Source organism: Sarcophilus harrisii, chromosome 2 (assembly GCF_902635505.1).
Source record: "Sarcophilus harrisii chromosome 2, mSarHar1.11, whole genome shotgun sequence".
Taxonomy (NCBI): Eukaryota; Metazoa; Chordata; class Mammalia; order Dasyuromorphia; family Dasyuridae; genus Sarcophilus; species Sarcophilus harrisii.
Genome location: NC_045427.1, coordinates 620,258,925 through 620,281,377, shown reverse-complemented (window position 1 = coordinate 620,281,377; position 22,453 = coordinate 620,258,925). Strand labels below are relative to the sequence as shown.

The 22,453-nt window shown below is 35.8% G+C and overlaps 1 protein-coding gene across 6 annotated transcripts in view; it reads left to right on the top strand.

The window, feature by feature from the left end:
• BBS4 (Bardet-Biedl syndrome 4) overlaps window positions 1–22,453 on the top strand; it is a 59,673-nt gene that overhangs the window by 21,582 nt on the left and 15,638 nt on the right. For 5 of the 6 annotated variants that reach the window (XM_031956666.1, XM_031956665.1, XM_031956664.1 and 2 more), the window contains 5 exons: window positions 6,520–6,599; window positions 13,305–13,384; window positions 16,358–16,421; window positions 18,211–18,322; window positions 21,689–21,761. In XM_031956666.1, coding sequence (XP_031812526.1) covers window positions 6,520–6,599; window positions 13,305–13,384; window positions 16,358–16,421; window positions 18,211–18,322; window positions 21,689–21,761 — 409 coding nt within the window. The remainder of the gene's footprint in view (window positions 1–6,519; window positions 6,600–13,304; window positions 13,385–16,357; window positions 16,422–18,210; window positions 18,323–21,688; window positions 21,762–22,453) is intronic. The other variant, XM_012544748.3, reaches the window with a different exon arrangement.

Below are 22,453 nucleotides of genomic sequence, written 5' to 3'. Positions count from 1 at the left end.
GATCTGAGGTTTTTGAAATTTGGCAATAATATTCTTATGTGTTTTCCACAAAGGATCTCATTGAGATGGTGATTGGTGGATTTTCTATTTCTGTTTTCCCCTTCTGTTCTATCACTCATTTTCATGGATTGTTTCTTGCATTATTGTGTCAAGGTTCTTTAGTTGGTTGCAACTTTCAGGTAGTCCAATTCTTATATTTTCTCTTCTTCATCTGTTCTCTAAATTTGTTGTTTTTCATATAAGATGTTTCACATTCTGTTCTATTTTTTCATTCTTTATAATCTGTTTTGTTACTTTTTGGTCTCTCATAGCTTCACTGGCTTCCCTTTGCTCAGTTCTAATTTTCAAAGATTTTTTTTCCTCTCTCCCTTCCTCCCTTCCTCCCTTCCTCCCTCCCTTCCTTCCTTCCTTCCTTCTCTTGCCCAGGGTCTCACAGCTAGGAAGTGTTAAGTGTATGAGTCCCATTTGGATTCAGGTCCTCCTGACTTCAGGGTTGGTACTCTTATCTACTGCATCACCTAGCTGCCCCTCAAATAGTTATTTTCATCTTTGAGACTGTATCTTCTTTTCTAGTTGATTAACTTTTTTTTTTTCATAATCTTGTTTTTCTTGGATTTTATTTATTTATTTTAGTTTTTCTTCAGTGTGTCTCATTTGATTTTTAAATTCTTTTTTCAGTTCTTCTATAAATTCTCTTTGAGCAGGAAACCATTTCAGGTTACTTTTTGTTGTAGAAGCTTCTTCTTCTTTTTTTAAATTTCAATGTCCTTCTCTGAAGATTAACCCTTCTTTCCTATTCCATAGCCTGTTTCTAGATGGGGTTCTTTCTTCTTTGCTGCTTCATTTTTTTTTTTTTTTTTAATAAGCAGTTTTAATGTAAGCACTAATAACGGTGCAAGGGGAATGGTACTTCAAGCTTCCCTTCAGCTCCCCACTCTAATCAAGAACCTCCCAAACTAAGCGCTCCCCTCTTCTTCAGGTGCCCATAGCCAGCAGTATCCTTGCCCTGTTGCTTCTATACTCACTGGGGGCTGGCTCCTTCTTGCCCAGGGCTGTGTCTCAGTAGCACAGCCGGGCCGGGCCTGGCATTCCCAGTCAGCTGAGGTTCATTCTGTCCTCCTGGACTCAGACCCTGATTCAGGAGGTAAAAGTTTCTGTGGTTCCTAAAGAGGCTCCAGCCACACACCCCCTGGCCCCAGGGTTCCCCACTTCATGTTTCTACAAAGATAGCTGGGAGGTGTTTGCATTTCACATGGACTAATGGGCACCCATGGTCTTTCTTCAGATCTGGTGTTATGCTCTGTTTGCCCCAAATCTTGATTTTCCATTTTACCCTGGGGCTCAAATTTGTTCTACTTGTGGGAGAAATTTGAAGAGCTTGAAATTTACCACCCTGCTCTAGCTCCCAGAATCCTCCCCTCCAGAGGCAGAATTTGAATCCAATGCTCTTTCTACTGTATAGTACTACTTCTCTGGAGTTTTTGTAGCAAATGAATTAAGTTGATTCCTAAAATGTTCATAGATTTTCTAATCTAGCTGTACTGCTCACATTCCTTCCAGCCTCATTCTTCCCATCTCTCTCTCTCAAGCTACTTCATATACACACACTCAGCTCACTCTTCAGTCTAGAGTGTTTTGTAGCCTACTTCTTAATATATGTGATGGAAATGAAATCTTTCTGGGCTGTCAGAATAATATTAACAAGAATAGTAATTACAGTGAAGGGTTCAGAAGATTAAGTGGATTCTCTGGGTCACTTAGGAAGGACGGGAGGCAGTATTTCATCCTTTAGTTGAGTAGCCCAATAAAGCCGATATACACTGTGGTAGTAGTTTCTGCAACCAGTTCCACTCAGCTACATTTATTAAGTGCCAGCCACCATCAAAATAGTGGGGTAATCAGTTACAAACGTGAAACAACCCTTGCCCATGAGGAGCTTCCATTCTACAGGGCAGAAGCAACCTGGACACTGAGAGATCTATACAGTGGAGATGAAGCAAGCATAAAGTTATTTGGAGAGAGAGTAAGAACGCTAGCATTTTGGAAGAACAAAACATGAACAAAGATAAATATTGAAAGGTAATTTTAATGGAAGGAACAGTTATCAACTATTGAATGGGTTTAGAGAAGCCTTCTGGATATGCCTAAGCTGAACCATAAAGGAAAATGAGGATTGTGAAAGACAGAGATAAAGAAGGAATATTGTCTACATGGACAGTAGCTTGTACTGTCAACAATCTACTTTTAGAGGCAAAAGTTAAGAGTCCTGAATTTAAAAAACTTATCTTTATTATACTTTAGGCTAACTGGGATATATATCACATAAAGCCAAATAAAGCTTGAAAGGCAGGTTAGAGCAAGACAGTGGAGGTCTTGGAGCATATATTTTATCCTAAAGATAATACAGAGCCATTGATGGTGTTTGAGCAGGGAACAGTCAGTCCTAGTTATTAGAAACATTTTGGCATCTGGGTGAAGAATGGAGGAGAAGGGAGATGCTAAAGAGAATGTTGTAAGTCTGTTGAGACAAATTTAAACTTATCAGCACCAGGAGATCATGAAATTTCAAGCTGGAAGGAACCTTAGCAATCATCTTATCCAACCCAACCTAAAAGTAATCAAGATATTTTTGGATCTTTACCAGCTTCATACACAGATCCCAGGAACATCATTAGCAGCCATTTTTCAGGGCCCTCCATTTAGCCATATTTAGTTGTATATGATCTAATCCACACCTCTCCATCTTTTCCAGAAGAGTAACATAGTATGGTTTATTGAATGCTTTTGCTAAAATCTCAGTAAACTACAGTTAACAGCATTTTGTGATCTACCAGTTTAGTTACTATGTCAAAAAAGTAAAGTCTGGTTTTTCTTTTTTCTTTCTTTTTTTTTGGCAAGGGTTCATGTTTTCACCACTAAAGTCCATGTCTTTAATCATCCCATTTAGAATTTGCTCAAGCATACAAGTCAGACTCAAAGGTCTATAGTTTATAAATTCTTTTCTTCATTTTTAAAAAAGTCAGGTCATTTTTCCTTTTCCAGGTTTGTTGTGCCCTTCATATTCCCCTTGATCTACAATGATTTGACTCAGCAGATGAATCATCTGGGGAAGGGACTTGAATTCATAAAGGATGACTGTGAATTTAATTACTATCACATTCCTGTGTTGGATATCAACTCCCTGTTAATCCTTTTGTTCTATCATTTACGTTAGCATAATCATTGCCTTTGACAGAGAAAATAGAGGCAGAATAAGAATTGAGCAGTTCTGTGTTCTCTCTGTCATCTCTATTCTTATCTATTCTAGAAAGTAGTCCTTTGCCCTTTTTTGTTCTCCTACTTTCTTTCCCCACTGTAGCTTTAGAAACTGATCTTTTCGATTTCCCAGTGATCCCAGTTTATTTTAATGCCCCTGATAATATTTTCACAGGTCTTAACATTCATACTGTATAACTGGCTCTTGATTCCATCTTCTTTACCTGTTTTTGAAAAAAACAAACAAACAAACTTGATTGATGAGTTTTCTATGCATCCTCATCAGGCTCTTTAGACAACAACAGTTTTTCTTCCTCACTGAAATGATTTTCCTTTGTATCTTTGGCATTCTATTTTAAGGGCTTTCCATTCCTCTTAAGACTTCCTTTGCAGAATTTAGTTTGTGGGATCCTACCTAGACTTTTTTGAACCTTTTGAAATCTTTGTCCAAATCTAGGATTCATGTCAAATCCTGGCTCTCTTTCTCCACTTAGTTGTTTCCATTATTTCCACTTCCACAACCAATTACTCCACATACTTCATGATGTAATAATGTTTCTTCTTACTCTGTTAAAAATCGACTCCTTTATTAGATTCACACTGATCTTCTAATAATATGTCCACTTGTTGAACATTGGACAAGGATCTTATGTACCCTTAGCTAAATTACTGTTTATATATATATCAAAAAACTGTGATTCTAACACCTTTACCACCTTTCCTGTCACTTGACACCATCACTATAAAATCAAAGGGAAATAGTACTGAAAGATATGTTGTATATTACTTTGTTTCGTGAATTTACCATGGCCAGTGAATTCATTGCCAAGTGGCCAATCTACTGGTGATGAGCCTCATTGTACTTAGATAGCCTGGTCCTTTGAAGTCTTTTGCTCTCACTGTTAGAATCTAATAGAACTTGTATATGAGTAATGTGGCTTTACCCAGGGTTCACCACCATGTCTCATAAAGATCTTTCAGATATTCAAAGGATAGCACTTTTTTTTTTTTTTTTTTCAAAATAATTTTGGTCTTAGGGCAATCTGGCTGGCACACTAGAGAAATTCACAAAAATTCTTGCATTTGTTATTGCTTCAATCCAATTTTGTTCATTTCAATCATTAAAGGTATACTGTGTGCAAAGTATTATTCTTCTAGGCAAAGTAATTAAAAAAAAAAAAAAACTTTGCTTGCCATGCTCTTCCTTTTCTTTCTAGTTTCCTCTTGGTCCCAAAACAAGCTATTTTATGTGGCCTGAATTGCTAGTATGTAGCTAGGAGTACAGTACAGTGTCTCTGATGCTCTGCCTCTTCCTACTCAGATAACAATGCAAAAAAGCATTCACTTGTATCCTAAGCCATGTGGTTTGGATTCCAGTGGGCCCTTTAGTTAATTAGGTCAGCTTCTTTGAGTAAATCACAGTCATCCAGAACCTTGGGTTCTTCATCTGTAAAATAAAGTGGTTGAACTGGTTGATTTCTAAGATCACTTCTAACTTGGGGATTCCAGGGTCTCTCGTGGTTCTTCCTAACTCTCTGATCCCATCACTTCCAAAGGTACCTTCTGCTCTAAAATGACGTGCACAGTAACAAGAAATCCCACTGTACTCTGCTCTGTTCAGAACTGAACAGCTAAAGTATGTGTTCAGTTTTGGACGATACATTTTAGGAAGGACATTGATAGTCAATAGAAGAAGTCAATAGAAGTCAATGTTGAGTGTCCAGAAAAAAGCAACCAGGGTAGTAAAAGACCTTAAGCTAATGCCCCATAGGATTGGTTAAAAGAATTGGTAATATTTAGTATGAAATAGAGAAGTTCTGGGAGGTTGGGGAAGGATGGGCCAGAATAGCTGTCTCCACATATTTTAAAGGCTTTCATGTGGAAGAGAGGGTAGTCTTATTCTGCTTGGACCCACAGGGCATAATTTGGAGCAGTGGATAGAAGTTTCAAAGAGGCATAGTTAGGCTTATAAAAGGAAAAACCTAACAATTAGAACTATCCAAAAGTTCATTGGGCTGCCTTGGAAGTTGGTGGCTTTCCCCCAGTTGGATGGAGGTCCTTAAGAGAAGATGAGATGGTTACTTGTCAGGCATATTGTGAATGGAATTCTTTTTTCAGATACAGGTAAACCAGATGACTTCTAGGTGACCTTCTATAGTGAAATTTTTTGACTCTATAGTTTTATATGCTAGATTACAAAGTCTTTGAAAGTATGAATTAACAATGGTCTGATTTGCTTAAATCTAAAAAAAAAATAGGTAATAATGGGATCATTTTGTAGGGAAGTGGATATTTAAATTAAGCACATCAAATAAGTATAAAAGGATACACTGTCAGCTTAAATACTTTTTACACAAAAATAAGATCTTAGAAGGTCATATTTAATTTACTCTCTTGGTGGAAAACAACAGTGATTTAGTAGAAAGCTATTTAGTATTAGAAAACCTAGTTCCTGTTTTTTACTTTGGTTAAATCTTTTTTTTTATACTTTTATCTTTTTATCAGCAGTAGATTAGGATTGCTTAAAATGTTATTTTGACTTAAATTAGTTATGGATAGTTTCAATACTAGATTTGCATAAATTCTGGATTTGGAAGCAACATAAAGTAGGAAGAAAAGCAATGGCCTAAGATCCCTGGGGTCCTAGATTCTGGTCCTCTACACATAACTCTTTGTCCTTAGGTATCACAACCTCTCTGCATCCTAATTTGTTGAATGGGGATAGTAACCACTGTCCTGTCTACTTTATGGGATGACAGAAAGATTAAATGAAATAATGGACTTGAAAATACTTTTTTAAACATATACAAACAAGTTATCTGTTTTCTCTTAGTAAAATGCAGGCTCCTGGAGAGTAGTGACTTTTTTCCCCCTGTTGCTTCCTTAGCATCTGCCTGACACATATCAGGTACTTAATATATACTTGTTTACTTGAGTTAAATAAAACTCTATTTATAGAAACAGTGATATAAATGAACATTTGGTTGAATGAAGTTACAACAAAGCTTCCTGATGGTACAGTGAGGTGTGATCATAATTTTTTAGTAACTTTATTGCAAAAACATATTGGTAGGAAGGTTGTTCTATGAGATATGCCTTTAAGATACCATATAACTTAACATAATAATAACAAGTATGTTATCTATTATTGGGGTTTGATTTAAGGCATCAAGGTGATATGTAATGATTTTTAATGTACAGTAAAACTTGATTAACCAGAATTTTTAAATAACTATTATTTTTTTTTCTGAACTCCACTTTTAGGAAAAAGCTGCACATGGCAAGCAAACAAGCTGATAACAGGGATTTAGCTACAAAAAGCAACTTCCAGCATATATCCTGGGGTCAGTACAGACTTAGCCGAATTCCTGTACCTTCTGCCTCTCCATCTGTGTAGTTCTGGGCAATGAGAATTAATGTTCTGAGTGATGATCATAGCAATACCTTACTTTTTCTAGTTTGTTGTCTTTTCCAGAAAGCATTCTCATTATTCATCTGCTCCGAATTCATAACATCTCTATAAGTTAGGGAGGGAACTTATTATCCTTATCATTGGACAGATAAGGAAATGAGGGTGTGCTGGAAAGGGTAAATCACATGTGATATCACTGGTAGAGTTGGGCCTAGAATCTTATTTCATGGCTCTTCTTATTAATGAACTCTTTTTTCTCTACCTTTTCGTCATCCAAGTCTGCAGCACTAGAAAAATTTCATTTGGTACTTAGGAAGAGAGTAAAAAGAACTAATGATTTTTTTTTTTCTTTTTCCCTTTTTTCCCTGCCCTTTTCCTTTTCCTATATCCTTCCTTCCTTGCTTTGTCTTTATTTTTGTTTTTATCCCACAGACATTTTTCTTTAAATCTGCTGCCGTTGAGTTCTTTAACAAAGAAAAAATACTGAAGCCATACCATCAAACTATGGCTGTGTCTGAGAGTTTATATCCCAAATCACATCTACCACCTCTCTACAGAGAGGAGACATTGAGTGTTTATCATCAATTCTTGAGAACCTAGATTGGTCTTTACAGTTAATTGAACTAATGATTTCAGAAAGATTTTCAAAATATGAATTCAGAGAAAAAATTTTTTTCTTATATCTAATTACAACAGCATTGTTTTTTAGTTAGCTTACTTTTTAAAAATAAAGGGAAAGGGATATATTCCATATTATAGGATTGTGAATTTGACTTCAATTACTATCAAAATTCTAGATCATATCATGGATACAACCAAACCTATTTACTTCTTGCCTCCCTCTTTTACAAATAAATATTTAAAAAGTAGTTTAAAATTATATTAATCCAAAACTTTTGGATTAACGTGAAAGAATGTTTATTAGTCTTTGAATAACTTTTAATTCAGAAAGCATCCTGCTCTTCTCTTCTTGATTAGCCTTGGAAAAACTCATCTGCAAGTAATTAGGTTGGTGGCAAGATTAGGGAAAAGTACCCTAATTGATCCAGTTTAAAGCAATTGTAATCTTTTTCTCCTTGCTCTGAAGGGAATTAGAGTGATAGACTGGGACATCTCTCAAGTTTTCTCTTTGATCAGCTAGAAAGGAGCATTCTTGAAAGAACTGGTCCAAGAGAGATTGAATAGTTCTAGAGAAATAATTCTTCAAGGTTGTTCTGTTTGATGAAGCAAACTCTTGCCTACAGTGCAGAATATAATATAAAATTTTCTTCTAAATGGAGAGAGAACCTGGTTGAATGACCAGACTAGTAGAGTATTTCTTAATAGGTTATTGTCAAAGTGAAGGAAGGTCTTTAGGTGACTTACATAGGGATCTGTCCTTGGCTCTGTGGTGGTCAGTGTTTCTATCAGTGACTTAAGTCAATCAAATTATTAAGCCCCTTCCATGTGTCAGGCATTGTGCTAGGCACTGGGGATACAAATACAAAGAATGAAATAATTGCTATCATTGCGATCACATTTTTAAATAATACAAAGTCAGGGGATTCAATATGTTGAATAGCAGATTCAGGACCCAAAAAAGATTTCAGCAATCTAGACTGGTGGGTTGAGATAGGTAAGAAATTTCATAGGAATACATGTACAGTTCTATAGTTAGCTTCAAAAAAATCAGCTCTACAAGCATGAACTAGAGAAAAGCCTGGTTTCCATAACAGTATATGTGAAAAGATCTAAAGTTATTATCTGAATCTGAGTCGATTTCGTGGTAGGCCTAGTGGGTTCAGACGTGGGATTCATTGGTGTGGGGAACTTATAGTGTGAATATTTCTTGCATTGGCTCAGTCCCTTTCTAACTTAGTCTTAGAGAATTGCCAAGTATTCTCTAAATTAAATGAGGAGCTTATAGTCATTCATCTATGGGTCAGACAGAACTGGAACCTATACCTCCCTGACTCTTAAGGCTGCCTCCCAACATGATTTTAGACTATTTATCAAGATTACTTTCCAGAGCCGAGCTAATGGTCTTACTCAATATGGACCCCATTTGCAGGAGTAATTGACATAAATTGACATGACTATAGTTTGAAACAGTAGAGGATGGTTGTCTTTAAGTCTGTTTGAAAGATTTTCACACGAAAAAAGATTATACTTATTTACTTGGCCTCAGGGATCATAGAGAACATTGGGGAAAAATTTCAAAGGGCAAATTTTATCTTAATATAAGGAAAAATTTGCTATAAATTGGGGCTATCCCAATGAGGAATGTGCTATCTTAGGAGTCAGAGGGCTTTCTGTCACTGGATGAATTTAAAAAGAGGTGGGGCCTCTCCTTGAGAGGGAAGCATCTGGTGAATTAGAGTCATACTCTAGTACTCTGAAGATGGAAATGGAGTGGCCCAGACAAATTCTATTGTGGACTACCCTCTCAGTCTATTATAACATTTATATATATATACAAATTTGCATAACATTATTGCTCAGGACAATGTTGCTTGAGGGTTGTGTTTAGTGGGGAGAAATGGGATGGCACTCCCAGGAATAGCTTTAGTTTTCTTTTGCTTTACCAGAGTGGCACTGAAAGCAGAGTGAATGTGGTAGACAGTTGCTCATTGAGCATAAATGTCTCAGCTTGTTTGTTTGTTTGTTTTGCACTAGAGTGGGTTTACTTTCTCCTTTTATTGCTGCTTGGGCCTCAGAGTAACATGCCAGCTATAGTAAGCATTCGGGTGATTTTTATTGTGCTATACCCTAATGATGGCTTAGTTATGGTGTAATGGGAAGAGCACCGGACCTGAAGCTGGAAGTGGTGGTTGTCCTGTTCAGTTGTAGCTATGCTCCATGACTCCATGGACCGTAGCATTCCAGACCTTCTGCTTACACTTATCTCCTGAAGTCTGTCCAAGCTCATGTTTGTTGCTTCTAGGACAATGTCCGTCCATCTTGTCCTCTGCCATTTTCTTCTCCTTTTGCCTTCGATATTTCCCAAAATCATGATCTTTTCCTATGAGTTCCATCTCCTCATTATTTGTTCAAAGTATTTAAGCTTTAACTTCAGTATTTTGACCTTTCAGGGAATAGCTTGAGTTAATTTCTTTATGTAGTGACTGATTTGATCTCCTTGCTGTCCAAGGAAATGTCTAATATCCAAAATATCAATTCTGTGCCACTGTAGTCCAAAAATCATAACTTTGACATATGGATCGTTGTTGGCAAGGTGATGTCTCTGCTTTTAATTTGCCGTCTTTTCTTCCTAGGAACTTTGTTTTAAGTTCATGGCTGAAATTGGCATCTACGGTGAGCTTTGAATGCAAGAACATAAAATTTGACAGTGTTTCTGTTTCTTTACCCTCTATTTGCCAGGGAGTAATGGGACCAGTCACCAAGATCTTCATTTTTTGATGTTAAGCTTCTCCTCTTTTATCACCCTTATCAAGAGACTTGTTAATATTTCTTCCTTTTCTGAAATCAGAATCATATCATCTGCCTGAGATTGTTGATATTTCTTCCAGTTTTTGATGTCCAGTAAAGAATTTTGCATGATGTAATTCTACATATAAGTTAAATAGATGTGTTCCATACAGAAGCTTTAGTGTAGTCAGTAAATCAGAAGTAGATGTTTTTCTGTAACTCTTTTGCTTTTTCCATAATCCAGTGAATGTTAGCAATTTGGTCTCTACCATCCTGCTCTTATGGTAATTCTTGGTATACATATTTCTGAAACTTACTTTGCAGAATCTTAAGCATAATCTTTAATGGTATATTTTTTAGCATTGTCCTTTAAGATTAGGATTTTTTCCAATCTGGTGGTCACTGTTGAGTTTTCCAAATTTGCTGACATGTTGAATGTAGCATTTTAATACCATTTAAATATTTTAGGATTTAAAATAGCTCAGCTGGAATTCTGTCACCTTCACTAGCTTTACTATTAAATGTTGCCTAAGGTCCACTTGACTTCATTCTAAAGAATGTCTGACTCTTGATTAGTAACCACACCATTATGGTTATTGGTGATGTTAAGGTCTTTTTTATATAGTTCTTTTGTTTATTCTTCCTCTTAGCTTCTCCTACTTCTGTTAAATCCCTACCATTTTGTGCTTTATTTTGGGCATTTTCACAGGAAACATTCCCTTGATACCTTTAATTTTCTTGAAGAGATTTCTTGCTTTTCCAATCCGGTTGTTCTCTTATATTTCTTTGTATTGCTCATCTAAGAAAATTTTCTGATTTCTTCTTGCTGTTTTCTAGAATTCTGCATTCTGTATATCTTTCCTCTTCATTTTCCTTTTTTCCGCAGCTATTTTAGAGAAAGAGATTCATCAGATAGCCATTTTGCTTTCATATTCTTCTCTTTCTTTGGAATGGTTTTTGTTGCTGCGTCCTGTACAACATTGTAAATCTATATATCCATAGTTCTTCAGCTACTTTACCTACCAGTCTAGTCCCTTAAATCTGTTCATCACTTCAAGTTCATCTTCATAATGGATATTTTTTATGGTCTGAATGTTTTCCCTGCTTTCTTCAATTTAAAACCTAATATTATTGAGTTCCCTATGAGATCCTTATGATCATAGCAAGGCAATGATCCAGGAGGGTTGGAGTCAAAAGACCTGAGTTCAAATTTCAGAGGTGTGCCACATGTTAGCTTTGAGCAAGTCATGTCTGTTTTTCCATTTGCAAAATGAGGGGTTTGGCATAATGATCTCTAAAATCCGTTTAAACTCTTAAGTTGTACCATTTTTCAAGGATTTTATAAATAACTAAGTCTCACTATGAAAGAAAATAAGTAATAGTGGTGGGGTCAGTGAGGTAAATTGCCATGATCATTATTTCAAATAGAGTAAATACAGTTTTCTATCCTTTGGGTAAAATCTGTCTTGGGAGCATCATCAATTTTCAGTTTGCCTGTTCTTTAGGAATAAAAGAATTTCTAAGATTTTTAGAATCCCTTTATCTTTGAGAATTTCCCATAAGAGTTATACAGTTGAGAGATTTATTCACATCAAAATAAGAGGACTATTATAGGGTATTTACAAGTAGCATTTAGGCGACAAAATTTTGGTGCTCAAAATCTCTTTCTTAGACTTTCTTAGAAAGTTGAAAATCAATGTTCCCTTATCCACTTGACACATTGTTATTCCACAGTGAGCTTAGTGACCCCTAGTGTTCACCTCTGGAAACTGCCTTAACTCTTTTAAATGGTACCTTGAAGATACCTTCTAAAGTGCAAATCTATGAATAGTTCTGGGGAAAAATCCACAAAGTAGGTCACATTTTATCCAAAACTTTTAATTATAAGTAAGACATCTGAGTTTCTATAAACATGGAAATAAGCTTTTTTCCTCATCTTAGTATTATATAAAACCCAGAAAATTTTCCTTCCACATATTTCCTATATCTTGCTTCCATGGTTGGTAAATGGCAGAATTTGCCTTGTTAGACAAAAGGGAAAGGAGGTAAGAAGAATTGTAGTTTATCTTAAAGGCTCAATGAGCCATTTGCAGTCACATGGTCTGATCACTATAGTATGCTAATTTGCTGTTTATTATTTTGGTGTTTTACATAGTTTGGTTTTTACTCCAATGTGGAGAATTCAATTCAGCAAATGTTTACTACAAAGGAAGTTTTTAAGGAGACTTGCTATGAGGTGGGGCAGGGAGAGAATAGGTAAAAGAAATTAGTGATAACTTGGGACTGAGAGGAATAATGGTGCCACTGATGAAAATGAGGGTCTTTGTGTAGGACAAAAAAAAAATGAGTACTGTGAAAAGATCAAGGTTTTATCTTTTGTATAGTTACTTGTGTAAAATGCTTATGACGATACTTTTCTGTCTTAAGTTACAAAGACTGAAAAGTTTATCATCTGGTGGCTATTTTTCTAGTATCTAGCGTCTCTAAACTAATCTGTTAGTTGACAAATGTCTTAAAACTTTCCAAGCTCCGAAGATTAGGGAGAATTTGTCCTCCACTGGCCTTATGGAACCTTATGGCTCACTTGCATGGAAAAAGGAGGTCACAAGGTACCATTTATCATGACCACATTTTCTTCGCTCTCAGGGTATTAAAAAAAAAAAAAATTCATTCCAGAACTGGAACAAAGTGAGTGGAACTTGGACCCAAGACATTGATGTAATTCCTACTTATAGTTGTGAATCATACCTTGGCTCTTTTGTTATTTCACTTTCTTAAACATTCTGTTCTCTTGTGGGAAAAAGTATTGCTTCTGCATTTGTGCGTCAACCGCCAAGGTTGACATGGAAGCCTCAGCTTACTACAGTTGCTGTGGTTATCTTAGAACCAAGAGAAGTGAATAAGATGGCATTGTTTCAAGTTCATCAATAAGATGATAGTATTTTAGATGAAACACATGTTACTAATCAATGGACTGTTATTTTGTGGTTTCAAATGCTTTGATATTGATTAACTATCCCAATTTTGATAGTTTTTGACTCCATATTTTTTTCTTTATACTTTTTAATGTTTTTTTGTATTCAGGTAACATTCTTTTCAACACAAATAAGAAAAATGTTAATTGGATATAACATTATTTGTAAGTGCTGTTTGGTCTAAAGGGGGATACAAGAGGAGAATATCTGACAGTGACAGTTTTTGTTTTTGTTTTGGCAAAATGTTCCACCAGCCTCCGAGTTTCCTATCTTGGAGAAGCAGAACTGGCTGATACATCTTCATTATATCCGCAAAGACTATGCAGCATGCAAGGTAAGCTATACCCTGAGATATTAAAATGAGAAGCAGAGAAACTTTGATGCCATAAATTATTATTTTCTAGACATATGCAAGGATAATTTTTCAACATTGACCCTTGCAAAACCTTATGTTCCAATTTCCCCTTCTTCCCCCCATCCCCTCTCCTAAATGGCAAGTAATCCAGTATTTGTTAAACATGATAAAAATATGTAAATTGAATATAGGCATACATATTTATACAATTATCTTGCTGCACAAGAAAAATACGATCAAAAAGGAAGAAAAATGAGAAATTCAAAGCAAACAACAACAAAAGAAGTGAAAATGTCATATTGTGAACCACACTCAGTTCCCACAGTCATCTCTTTGGGTGTAGATGGCTCTCATCATTACAAGATCATTGGAACTGGCCTGAATAATCTCATGGCTATAAATTATTTTTAAAGACCTTTTCTCCATTCACTATGTTTAAAGATAGGATGACGGTTGGCCACTTCTGAAAGTTTCCAAATTTCAAAGATGGTAATATATTTAGAACTTTTTTCTTGTGATATAAATCAGAGAAGAAGTTGAAAAACCTTTCATTTCTCATAAGGATTTAAGATCTCAGATGGCTATATCAAAAGCATCAGTCTCCTGTACCTTAATAGATTATAGTTATATAATTATGGGGCCCTAAGACAAGAACCTCTCTTAAGTCACCCAACCATTTGGGAGAACAACTTGGCAGCGTCTGTCTGTTCTAGACACTTTGATGAACAGGAGCTCTCCTCTGAGCCTTTTTGAAGAGCAGTATTGGCTGCCTGAGCTTCTTCCAGCACTGAGGTATCAGTTTTTAAAATTCTGTTTTCTCAGGTGTTGACATCCTTGATATCTAGAGTCATTCAATCCATCCTACAGGGAGAATTTCTTCCTTTCCTCACCCACCTTTTTAAGTGATTCTTTCTGATATCTTCATCAAATCCTGGGTTCTTGTTTCAACAGTCTTGTACAGAGAAGGAAAGGAGAAATATCCTCCAAAGAGTACACTAAGGAAAAACCAAAAATTTCCTTTGAGGGACTTATTTTAATTTAAAAGGCCTCATAAGCTCCAGACCTTCAAGTTGTATAGAAAGAAATATCCCTTAAGAGAACAGTAGTTCAGAACTGGGGCCTTAAGAGAACCAACATGACAGATAACTAATCCTAGTTCTTTTTCCTACTAAACCTTTAAGTAGCTATCTTATAATAATGGGGAATAAAATGTTGCTAATGAAATCCTTGATCTAAAAAAAAAATTGGACTTTTTCAGAATAAACAAATCCTATACTGGCATTCAATATTTTCTGTATCACTTTTAAAAATGGGACACAGACAACAAAAATAATATTAATTAAAATAATTTCATCTAGAATTTAAGCCAATATAAATTAATTATTTTGGCAAAGAAGCCAAAAGATCCCTTAGTGGTCAAACTTTCAGCTTACTTATCAATTAGAAGAAATTGCTTGTAAACACTGGGCTATTAGATTATAAACTCCATTTTCCCACCATTGCTTTCTGACAGTAAGACCTAGACCACTACTGCTTCTGAAGGGTTAAAGAAAAGCATCACACACTCAGGGCAATGGAAGGGGGCAGGCTGTGTGTCATGTGACCTACTGGGACTGCCCAGAAAGACCATCCTTGGGAATTGTGAGGTACCAAGAGAACAAGGTCTGCTCTTATCGGGAGAGTGAGAGCTTGTCAGGGTGACTCCAAGGCTCCATGGGTGCAACATGAGGAGAGAGTGAGGAAGGACGGCCTAGTGAGGGAACCTGCTGTTGCCAGCTGTCAGCAGGACATGGCCAGGAGTGGATGGGTGGTAATCTGCATCACTCAATTGGGAGCCCTTAAAGAAGTGAGATCATAGATACATCTGAGTATTTTAAGGCCATTGTCCTCAGTTTGAAGGATGTTAATCCCATTATGATGAATCTCATTTAAAAAAAGAAAAAAACCGTTAACTCGGAGAATGCTGCCTTTATTTGTTTTGATGGTGTCTCTTGTATTTTATAACACAGATATTTTTTTGATTTCCTTAGCCTCATTCCATTAGAATCTTTTTAGATATCTTGGAAGGTGTTTGCCCTGTTATTACCATCTTCCTTATTGGTTTATCTGCTTGCTCACAAGGTTTCTGACTGAATTTTCTTTCTGAAATCTTTGTTAATTTCATTCTTTTAAAAAAATAATTCCCTATTATTCATTTTATGATACTTTCCCATTTGATGTCATACCTTTAAGGGTTGTACTTCAAAACTCTTTTAGCCTGCTCATGTACTGCAGAATTTATTTTTCACCAGCCTCAGTTTTTACTCCAAATGACTTCTGGAAAAAGAAAGCAACTCCTTAAAAAATAGAATTGGCCATATTGGGGGGGAGGGATGGAATCTACTGAATAAGAATTTCAGGAGATATCTGAGTATCTATGGAAATATTTATTTTTTTAAAAACTTTAAAAAAAAAACCCCTGCATTGCACGGAACTGAATATCTATGGAAATATTTAATTAAAAAAAAATTTTTTTTAAATATGCATTGTACAGAACTCATTTTTAGAGTGGAGAATTGGAAAGAAAACTGAGCCAGTAATCAAGAGGCCTGGTTTTGAATCCTGGATTTGAAATGAATATGCTTTTAGACATGTAATTTTGACATTATGAATCTCAGTTTTATTATCTGTTAAATGGAGATCTTTATACTCCTGATTTCTCAGTGTTGCTGGGAAAGAAAGTCCTTTGTAAGCCTTTTAAAAGGCTACATAAATGACTGAATGGGAAACTTTTTTTTCTTCCAAACTGAGCCAAAGTCCTAAAAAATTATTGAATTGATTTGCCTCTCTGAATAAATTGCTTTATAATGGATAATTTAGTGTTTTAAGATTCTCGTATAAATGAATAGTATTAGTTTGCAATTTTGTGACTGTAACAAACTACAAGTTAAAGTTTTTTTCTTTTTCTTTTAGGCTCTTATCAAGGAACAGCTTCAGGAAACTCAAGGGTTATGTGAATATGCTATCTATGTCCAAGGTAAAAAACATATTCTTTTACCTCTTTTTTTTTTTTTTTAATTTTTTTGGTGGGAGAGAGATACAGATTCAGATTCTGGGTTTGAAAACAAACTTCCAACAAAATATCTTTTAATTCCCTCTTCTTTATATCTCTCTCTTCAGAAGTTAATGCCAATGTGGGGGGAAACAATGTGTTCTCCTCAATTCTTGTTCAGCCCTCTTTAACCATTATCTCTCCAAGACAGTGCAAAGGGACCTGGGGCTCACAAAGTGATTCAGTGATGAGAGAACTGGGAGAAGGAGCCGGGCCTTGGGAGGCCAGGCAGGATGGAGGGCAAGGACTGATTTGCTAGGGGTGCTAGGTGAAGGAAAATTGATCCAAAGCTCTTTCAGGACCACCAAGCTGACCTGTGTTCTTTAATATAAGAGAATCACATTGGACTTTCAGAAACTTCCTCTCTTGCTTCTGTGCATAAATGAATATTTTTTCATTCATTGTCCACCAAGTAGGTGGTCTTACTAGGACTGATGTGATCCCATCTCCTATTATCAGCATGTTACGTTAAGGTATGTTGGGGCAGGTTTAGCAGAAGCACCATAATATTGCCAACCTTAAAAAACTCTGGACTTTACAAGTCAGTAATTCAATTCATTTAAATTCACTGAGCATTTATTAACCACCTGTTAAGTGTCAGGCATTGAGCTAGTTATTGGGGATGCAAGGGCAAAAATCAAAGTAGCCTCTGCCTGAAGTACAGACATTCTCCTGGAGAAAAGCAAATGTATCCCAATAAATACATACAAAATATGGAAAATTTCTTTATTTTTGAGATCCTGGAAGGTCCTCACAATGGAAATATCCCAAAAGGTCAGACATAAGAGATGGCACTTGAAGAGATCTGTGGATTCCAAGAAGTAGAGAGGGATATTACTCTAGAAATAGGAGAAAAGCCTCTGTTGGGGGCAGGAGCAAGAACTGGAGTAGCATATAAGAACTAGCAGGCAGGTCTGGAGATAAGGGTTAGAGGAAAGAGTACAAAATCAAATTAGAAAGGCTGGAGCCAGGTCACGAAGAGCTCAAAATTACAAGCAGTGGAACTCAATTCTTATTGTAGAAGCACGAGGGACCCCCTGAAGCTTCTTAGGAAATTTTTAGTCAAGGAAAAGTTCCTACTTTGGGACTGACAGAAACAATGTCTGAACACTCACTCAACTTATTAAAACCAGAGAGCAGCCTTGGACCAACTTGTGGCCCTGGGGGGTCTCTGAATTTGCATTTTAAAGCTATTTGGATAATTGTACTTCAGCATAATTGTCTTCTTGCTTTGTAGCCCTCTGTATTTTGTGGATTTGAAAGCATTTTGAGAGGAGGTCCCTAGGCTACACCATGTCAAAGGGGTCCACATTATTTAAAAAAGAACTCCTCGCCTAGAGATTCCCTCTTGAAACAATCAGGTCGAAAACCCAAAGCAGCCGGCAAAGGAGGCCTCCCCACAGGAGGAAGAGTGCTATTGTTGGACCATCTTGTAGGCACCACGTTGGCTGCTCTTAGTCATTTTGCAAGGGAATGCAAAGGGAAGGGAAGATAGCCAGGAGTTTTATGGTTGCAGACAACCTTACCGTACTTTACTCCAGGGGCACTTCAACATCTAAATCCCTTCTTAAGTTAGATCCTGATTGATAGAGTGCCCCTGGGGAAACAATGTTAAGAGGCTATACATTAAAGTCTTTATCTGACAAGCTTGTGCTTATGTTATCCTGTCTCTCCAGGTCATGGTTTTACTCACTTTTTGTTTGTTGCCTCATAGCTTTAATATATCGTCTTGAAGGGAATATCCAAGAATCCCTAGAACTCTTTCAGTCTTGTGCTGTTCTCAATCCTCAGAATGCTGACAACCTCAAGCAGGTGGCCAGGTCCTTGTAAGTACCATCAACTGGCACTGGAATTGCAGAGTTAAAATTAGGTTTTCTTTCTTCACTATCTAATGTCAAATGCTGCATTATTCTTGGTGAATTTCCTGGTGTGCTCATCTACTAATGGCAGCTTGACCAATAGGCATATAAGAAAATATAGATCCATAAAATAAGTGATATTTTCTTTGTACAATGTGAATGTATGAGAGAAATATGGTGAGTAACGAACTGAATGTTTTAATTTTTAAAGAACTTTATTTTCAGTTCAGAATGGTAGGGATCGAATTGATTATGTACCTATTCTTTATGCCTCTGCCATGAGATTCTGTACTATTGAAATAGCTAGGGAGTTTTCCTTGTTTAGGTTCTCTGGATAAAGTAAAAGAATCTCTTATTCTCTATACCTAGACTTTTGTATATCCCAAGTCCTTTAAACCTTCACCCTTGTTTCCTTTCTTATCTTAATCTCTAAGAAATCAAATCGGCTTAAATCTAGGAAAGTAAGACAGTTATTGGATTGTTAATGTATCTTAGCACAGATGTATGAAGGATATTGTTAATATATTGGATAATGTATGTACATACATCAGTAGCACTGATGTATGAAGGAAGTGTAGTTAATGTTTTAGTTGATATTTATATTGAATCAGGTGAGTTGAGTGTTAGTGAAACAGGTGTGTCAGAGGTAGAAACATTGTTTCTCCAGAGGAAAATAATATAAACATGATAATAACTCCATTTATTTATATAGCATTTTTATTCTTAGAAAGTACTTTACATACATTAAGCTCATCTGATGAATTTTTATTGTATCTAAATCTTTACTTCTTTTTTTTTTTTTTTTAAACCTCTTTATCTACAGGATATTGGGGTAACTTTAAGCATTAACAATTGCCAAACCTCTTGTTCCAATTTTTCCCCTTCCCCCCTTCCCCAGATGGGGATAAGTAGATGTTAAATATATTAAAATATAAATTAGATACACAATAAGTATACATGACCAAAGCTTATTTTGCTTACAAAAAAGTCAGACTCTAAATATTGTACAATTAGCTTGTGAAAAATCAAAAAATGCAGATGTCATAAATATAGGGATTGGGAATTCAATGTAATGGTTTTAGTCCTCCCAGAGTTCTTTTTCTGGGCATAGCTGGTTCAGTTCATTACTGCTCCATTGGAAATGATTTGGTTGATCTGGCTGAGGATGGCCTGGTCCATCAGAACTGGCATCATATAGTATTTTGTTGAAGTATATAATGATCTTGGTCCTGCTCATTTCCTCAGCATCAGTTCATTAAAGTCTCCCAGGCCTTTCTGGAAATCATCCTTTGGTCATTTCTTACAGAACAGTAATATTCCATAATATTCATATACACAATTTATTCAATTCTCAACTGATGGACATCCATTCAGTTTCCAGTTTTAGCCACTACAAAAAGGGCTGCCACAAACATTCGTGCACATACAGGTCCCTTTCCCTTCTTTATAATCTCTTTGGGATAATCACTGACTTCTTAATTGGTTTCATAAAACCTGGTGTTCCAGCATACATCTCTGAATGTTTATTTCTTTTTTTTTTTTTTTTTTTTTTTTTTTCTTTTTTTATTTAATAGCCTTTTATTTACAGGTTATATGTATGGGTAACTTTACAGCATTAACAATTGCAAACCTCTTTTCCAATTTTTTCACCTCTTACCCTCCACCCCTCCCAGATGGCAGGATGACCAGTAGATGTTAAATATATTAAAATAAAATTAGATACACAATAAGTATACATGACAAACCGTTATTTTGCTGTACATAAAAATCAGACTCTGAAATATTTACAATTAGCTTGTGAAGGAAATAAAAATGGGTGTGCATAAATTAGGGATTAGAATTCAATGTAATGGTTTTAGTCATCACCCAGAGTTCTTTCTCTGGGCTGTAAGTTCAGTTCATTACTGCTCCATTGGAAATGATTGGTTGATCTCATTGCTGGAGGATGGCCAGGTCCATCAGAACTGGTCATCATATAGTATTGTTGTTGAAGTATATAATGATCTGCTGGTGCTGCTCATTTCACTCAGCATCAGTTCATGTAAGTCTCTCCAGGCCTTTCTGAAATCATCCTGTGAAAGACCATGTTTCTTAATGAGTAGCTCTTCCTCATAGTCCTGTGGAGCTGAATGTTTATTTCTTATGTAATTTCTTTATAATAGGTTTTTGTTTTTTTCCAAATGCATGCAAAGATAGTTTTCAACATTCACCTTTGCAAAACCTTGTGTTCCAATTTTTTCTCCCTCCTCCCCCCTTTCCTAGATAGCAGCAATCCACTATAGGTTAAACATGTGCAATTCTAAACATATTTCCATATTCGTTATGCTGTGCAAGAAAAATCAGGTCAAAAGGGAAAAAAATTAAGCAGGCAACACCACCACAAAAAAAGTGAAAATAGTATGCTTAGATCCACTTTCAGAATGCACAGTTCTTTCTCTGGATGCAGATGGCTCTTTTCATCACAAGTCTATCATAATTGCCTTGAATCACTTCATTGTTGAAAAGAGTCAAATCTATCACAGTTGATCATCACACAGTCTTCTTGTTGCTGTATACAACATTCTCTTGGTTCTACTCACTTAATTCAGCATCAGTTCATGTAAGTTTATCCCGGCTTTTCTGAAATCAGCCTGCTTGCCATTTCTTATAGAACAATAGTATTCCATTACACTGAATGTTTCTTAAAAGAAAGTACTTAGTTCCACTGGGCTATAAATGGGTACTCCAGATCTTATCCCAACATTGTAACAGAATCTGGTGTTCCAGAGTAGGGAGATAACCATGCAAAGGTTCCATAGCTCCTTTACATGTGCTCTATATACCCATGTGACATCTTGTTCCTTTTTATGGTTATTTTTATCACTTCAAATTTCATGTCTCATGAAAAAACATAGCACTTTAGGGAAGTGGACAAATCCCTTAACCTCTCAGCTGTTCAGTTTTTTAATCTATAAAATAGGAACATTAATGCTCAATTATTGTGAGAATCAAATGAGGGAATGTGTGTAGACTTTCTAACTATTCCTACCTAAATGTAACCTATTATTATTCTTTGGAAAATCAAAGCTTCAACATGTGGCAAGGTCACCTGGTTCATCAACATTCAGTTCCTCAAAAACTAGATTGACAAGGAAGAATTGAAGCACAATAAAAATCATAGATAAAACTCTTTAAAATAGTCATTTTGCTATTCATCTTGCTGGCAAAATAGTTTACTTTGAAGAAGTTTCCTAAGACTATACAAGTAACGGATGTGCCTGAAATGTTGGGTCTGTGGGTTAATTGGGTAATAAGAGTGATTTTCATAATTCTGCAAATTTCATTCTTCTGCAGATTTCTTTTGGGGAAACATAAAGCAGCTATTGAAGTGTATAATGAAGCAGCCAAACTTAACCAGAAAGATTGGGTAAGTAGAGAATGTTCACTTCTTTTCAATTAAGAATCATGAATATCTCATCATTTATCAAGTTAATGTATCTTATTGTAATTAATATTTCATTAATAATCTGTTAATACTTCTCTTGTTCTTATCTGGGCACGATTGACAAATAATCTGGTACCAAAACTTGAATCAGAGGCATCCAGCATGCCTTTAATTATCACGTATTTGTTTTGAATATACCTTACAAACATAAATAAATATGTACACACACACACACACACACACATATATATATATATACATATATCTTTATAAATATAAGTATATATGTCTATATACATACACATCCATCACGCACACATACATTATATACATTTACACATATACTGTGCTGCAGATCTACACATATATTTCACATGTCCACAAGCAGATAATATACATACACATACACATATTATCCACACATCCACACAAAGAAAAATAGCTCATAGCCACACATAGAAAAGTAGCCAGTAGAGGAGATGACATGCAGACAATATTACAAACAAAATGTGGACAGGATGAATAGGAAATAGTCAACAGAACAAGCACCAGCAGTTGGGAGACTGTAAGGCTTTCCTCTTTAAGGATTCATTGTTATAGAATGAAGGAACCAAGGTAATAAGGAATAGCTTTTCCATTTCCCAAATATGTCTCTTGCCATGACAAATAAGATC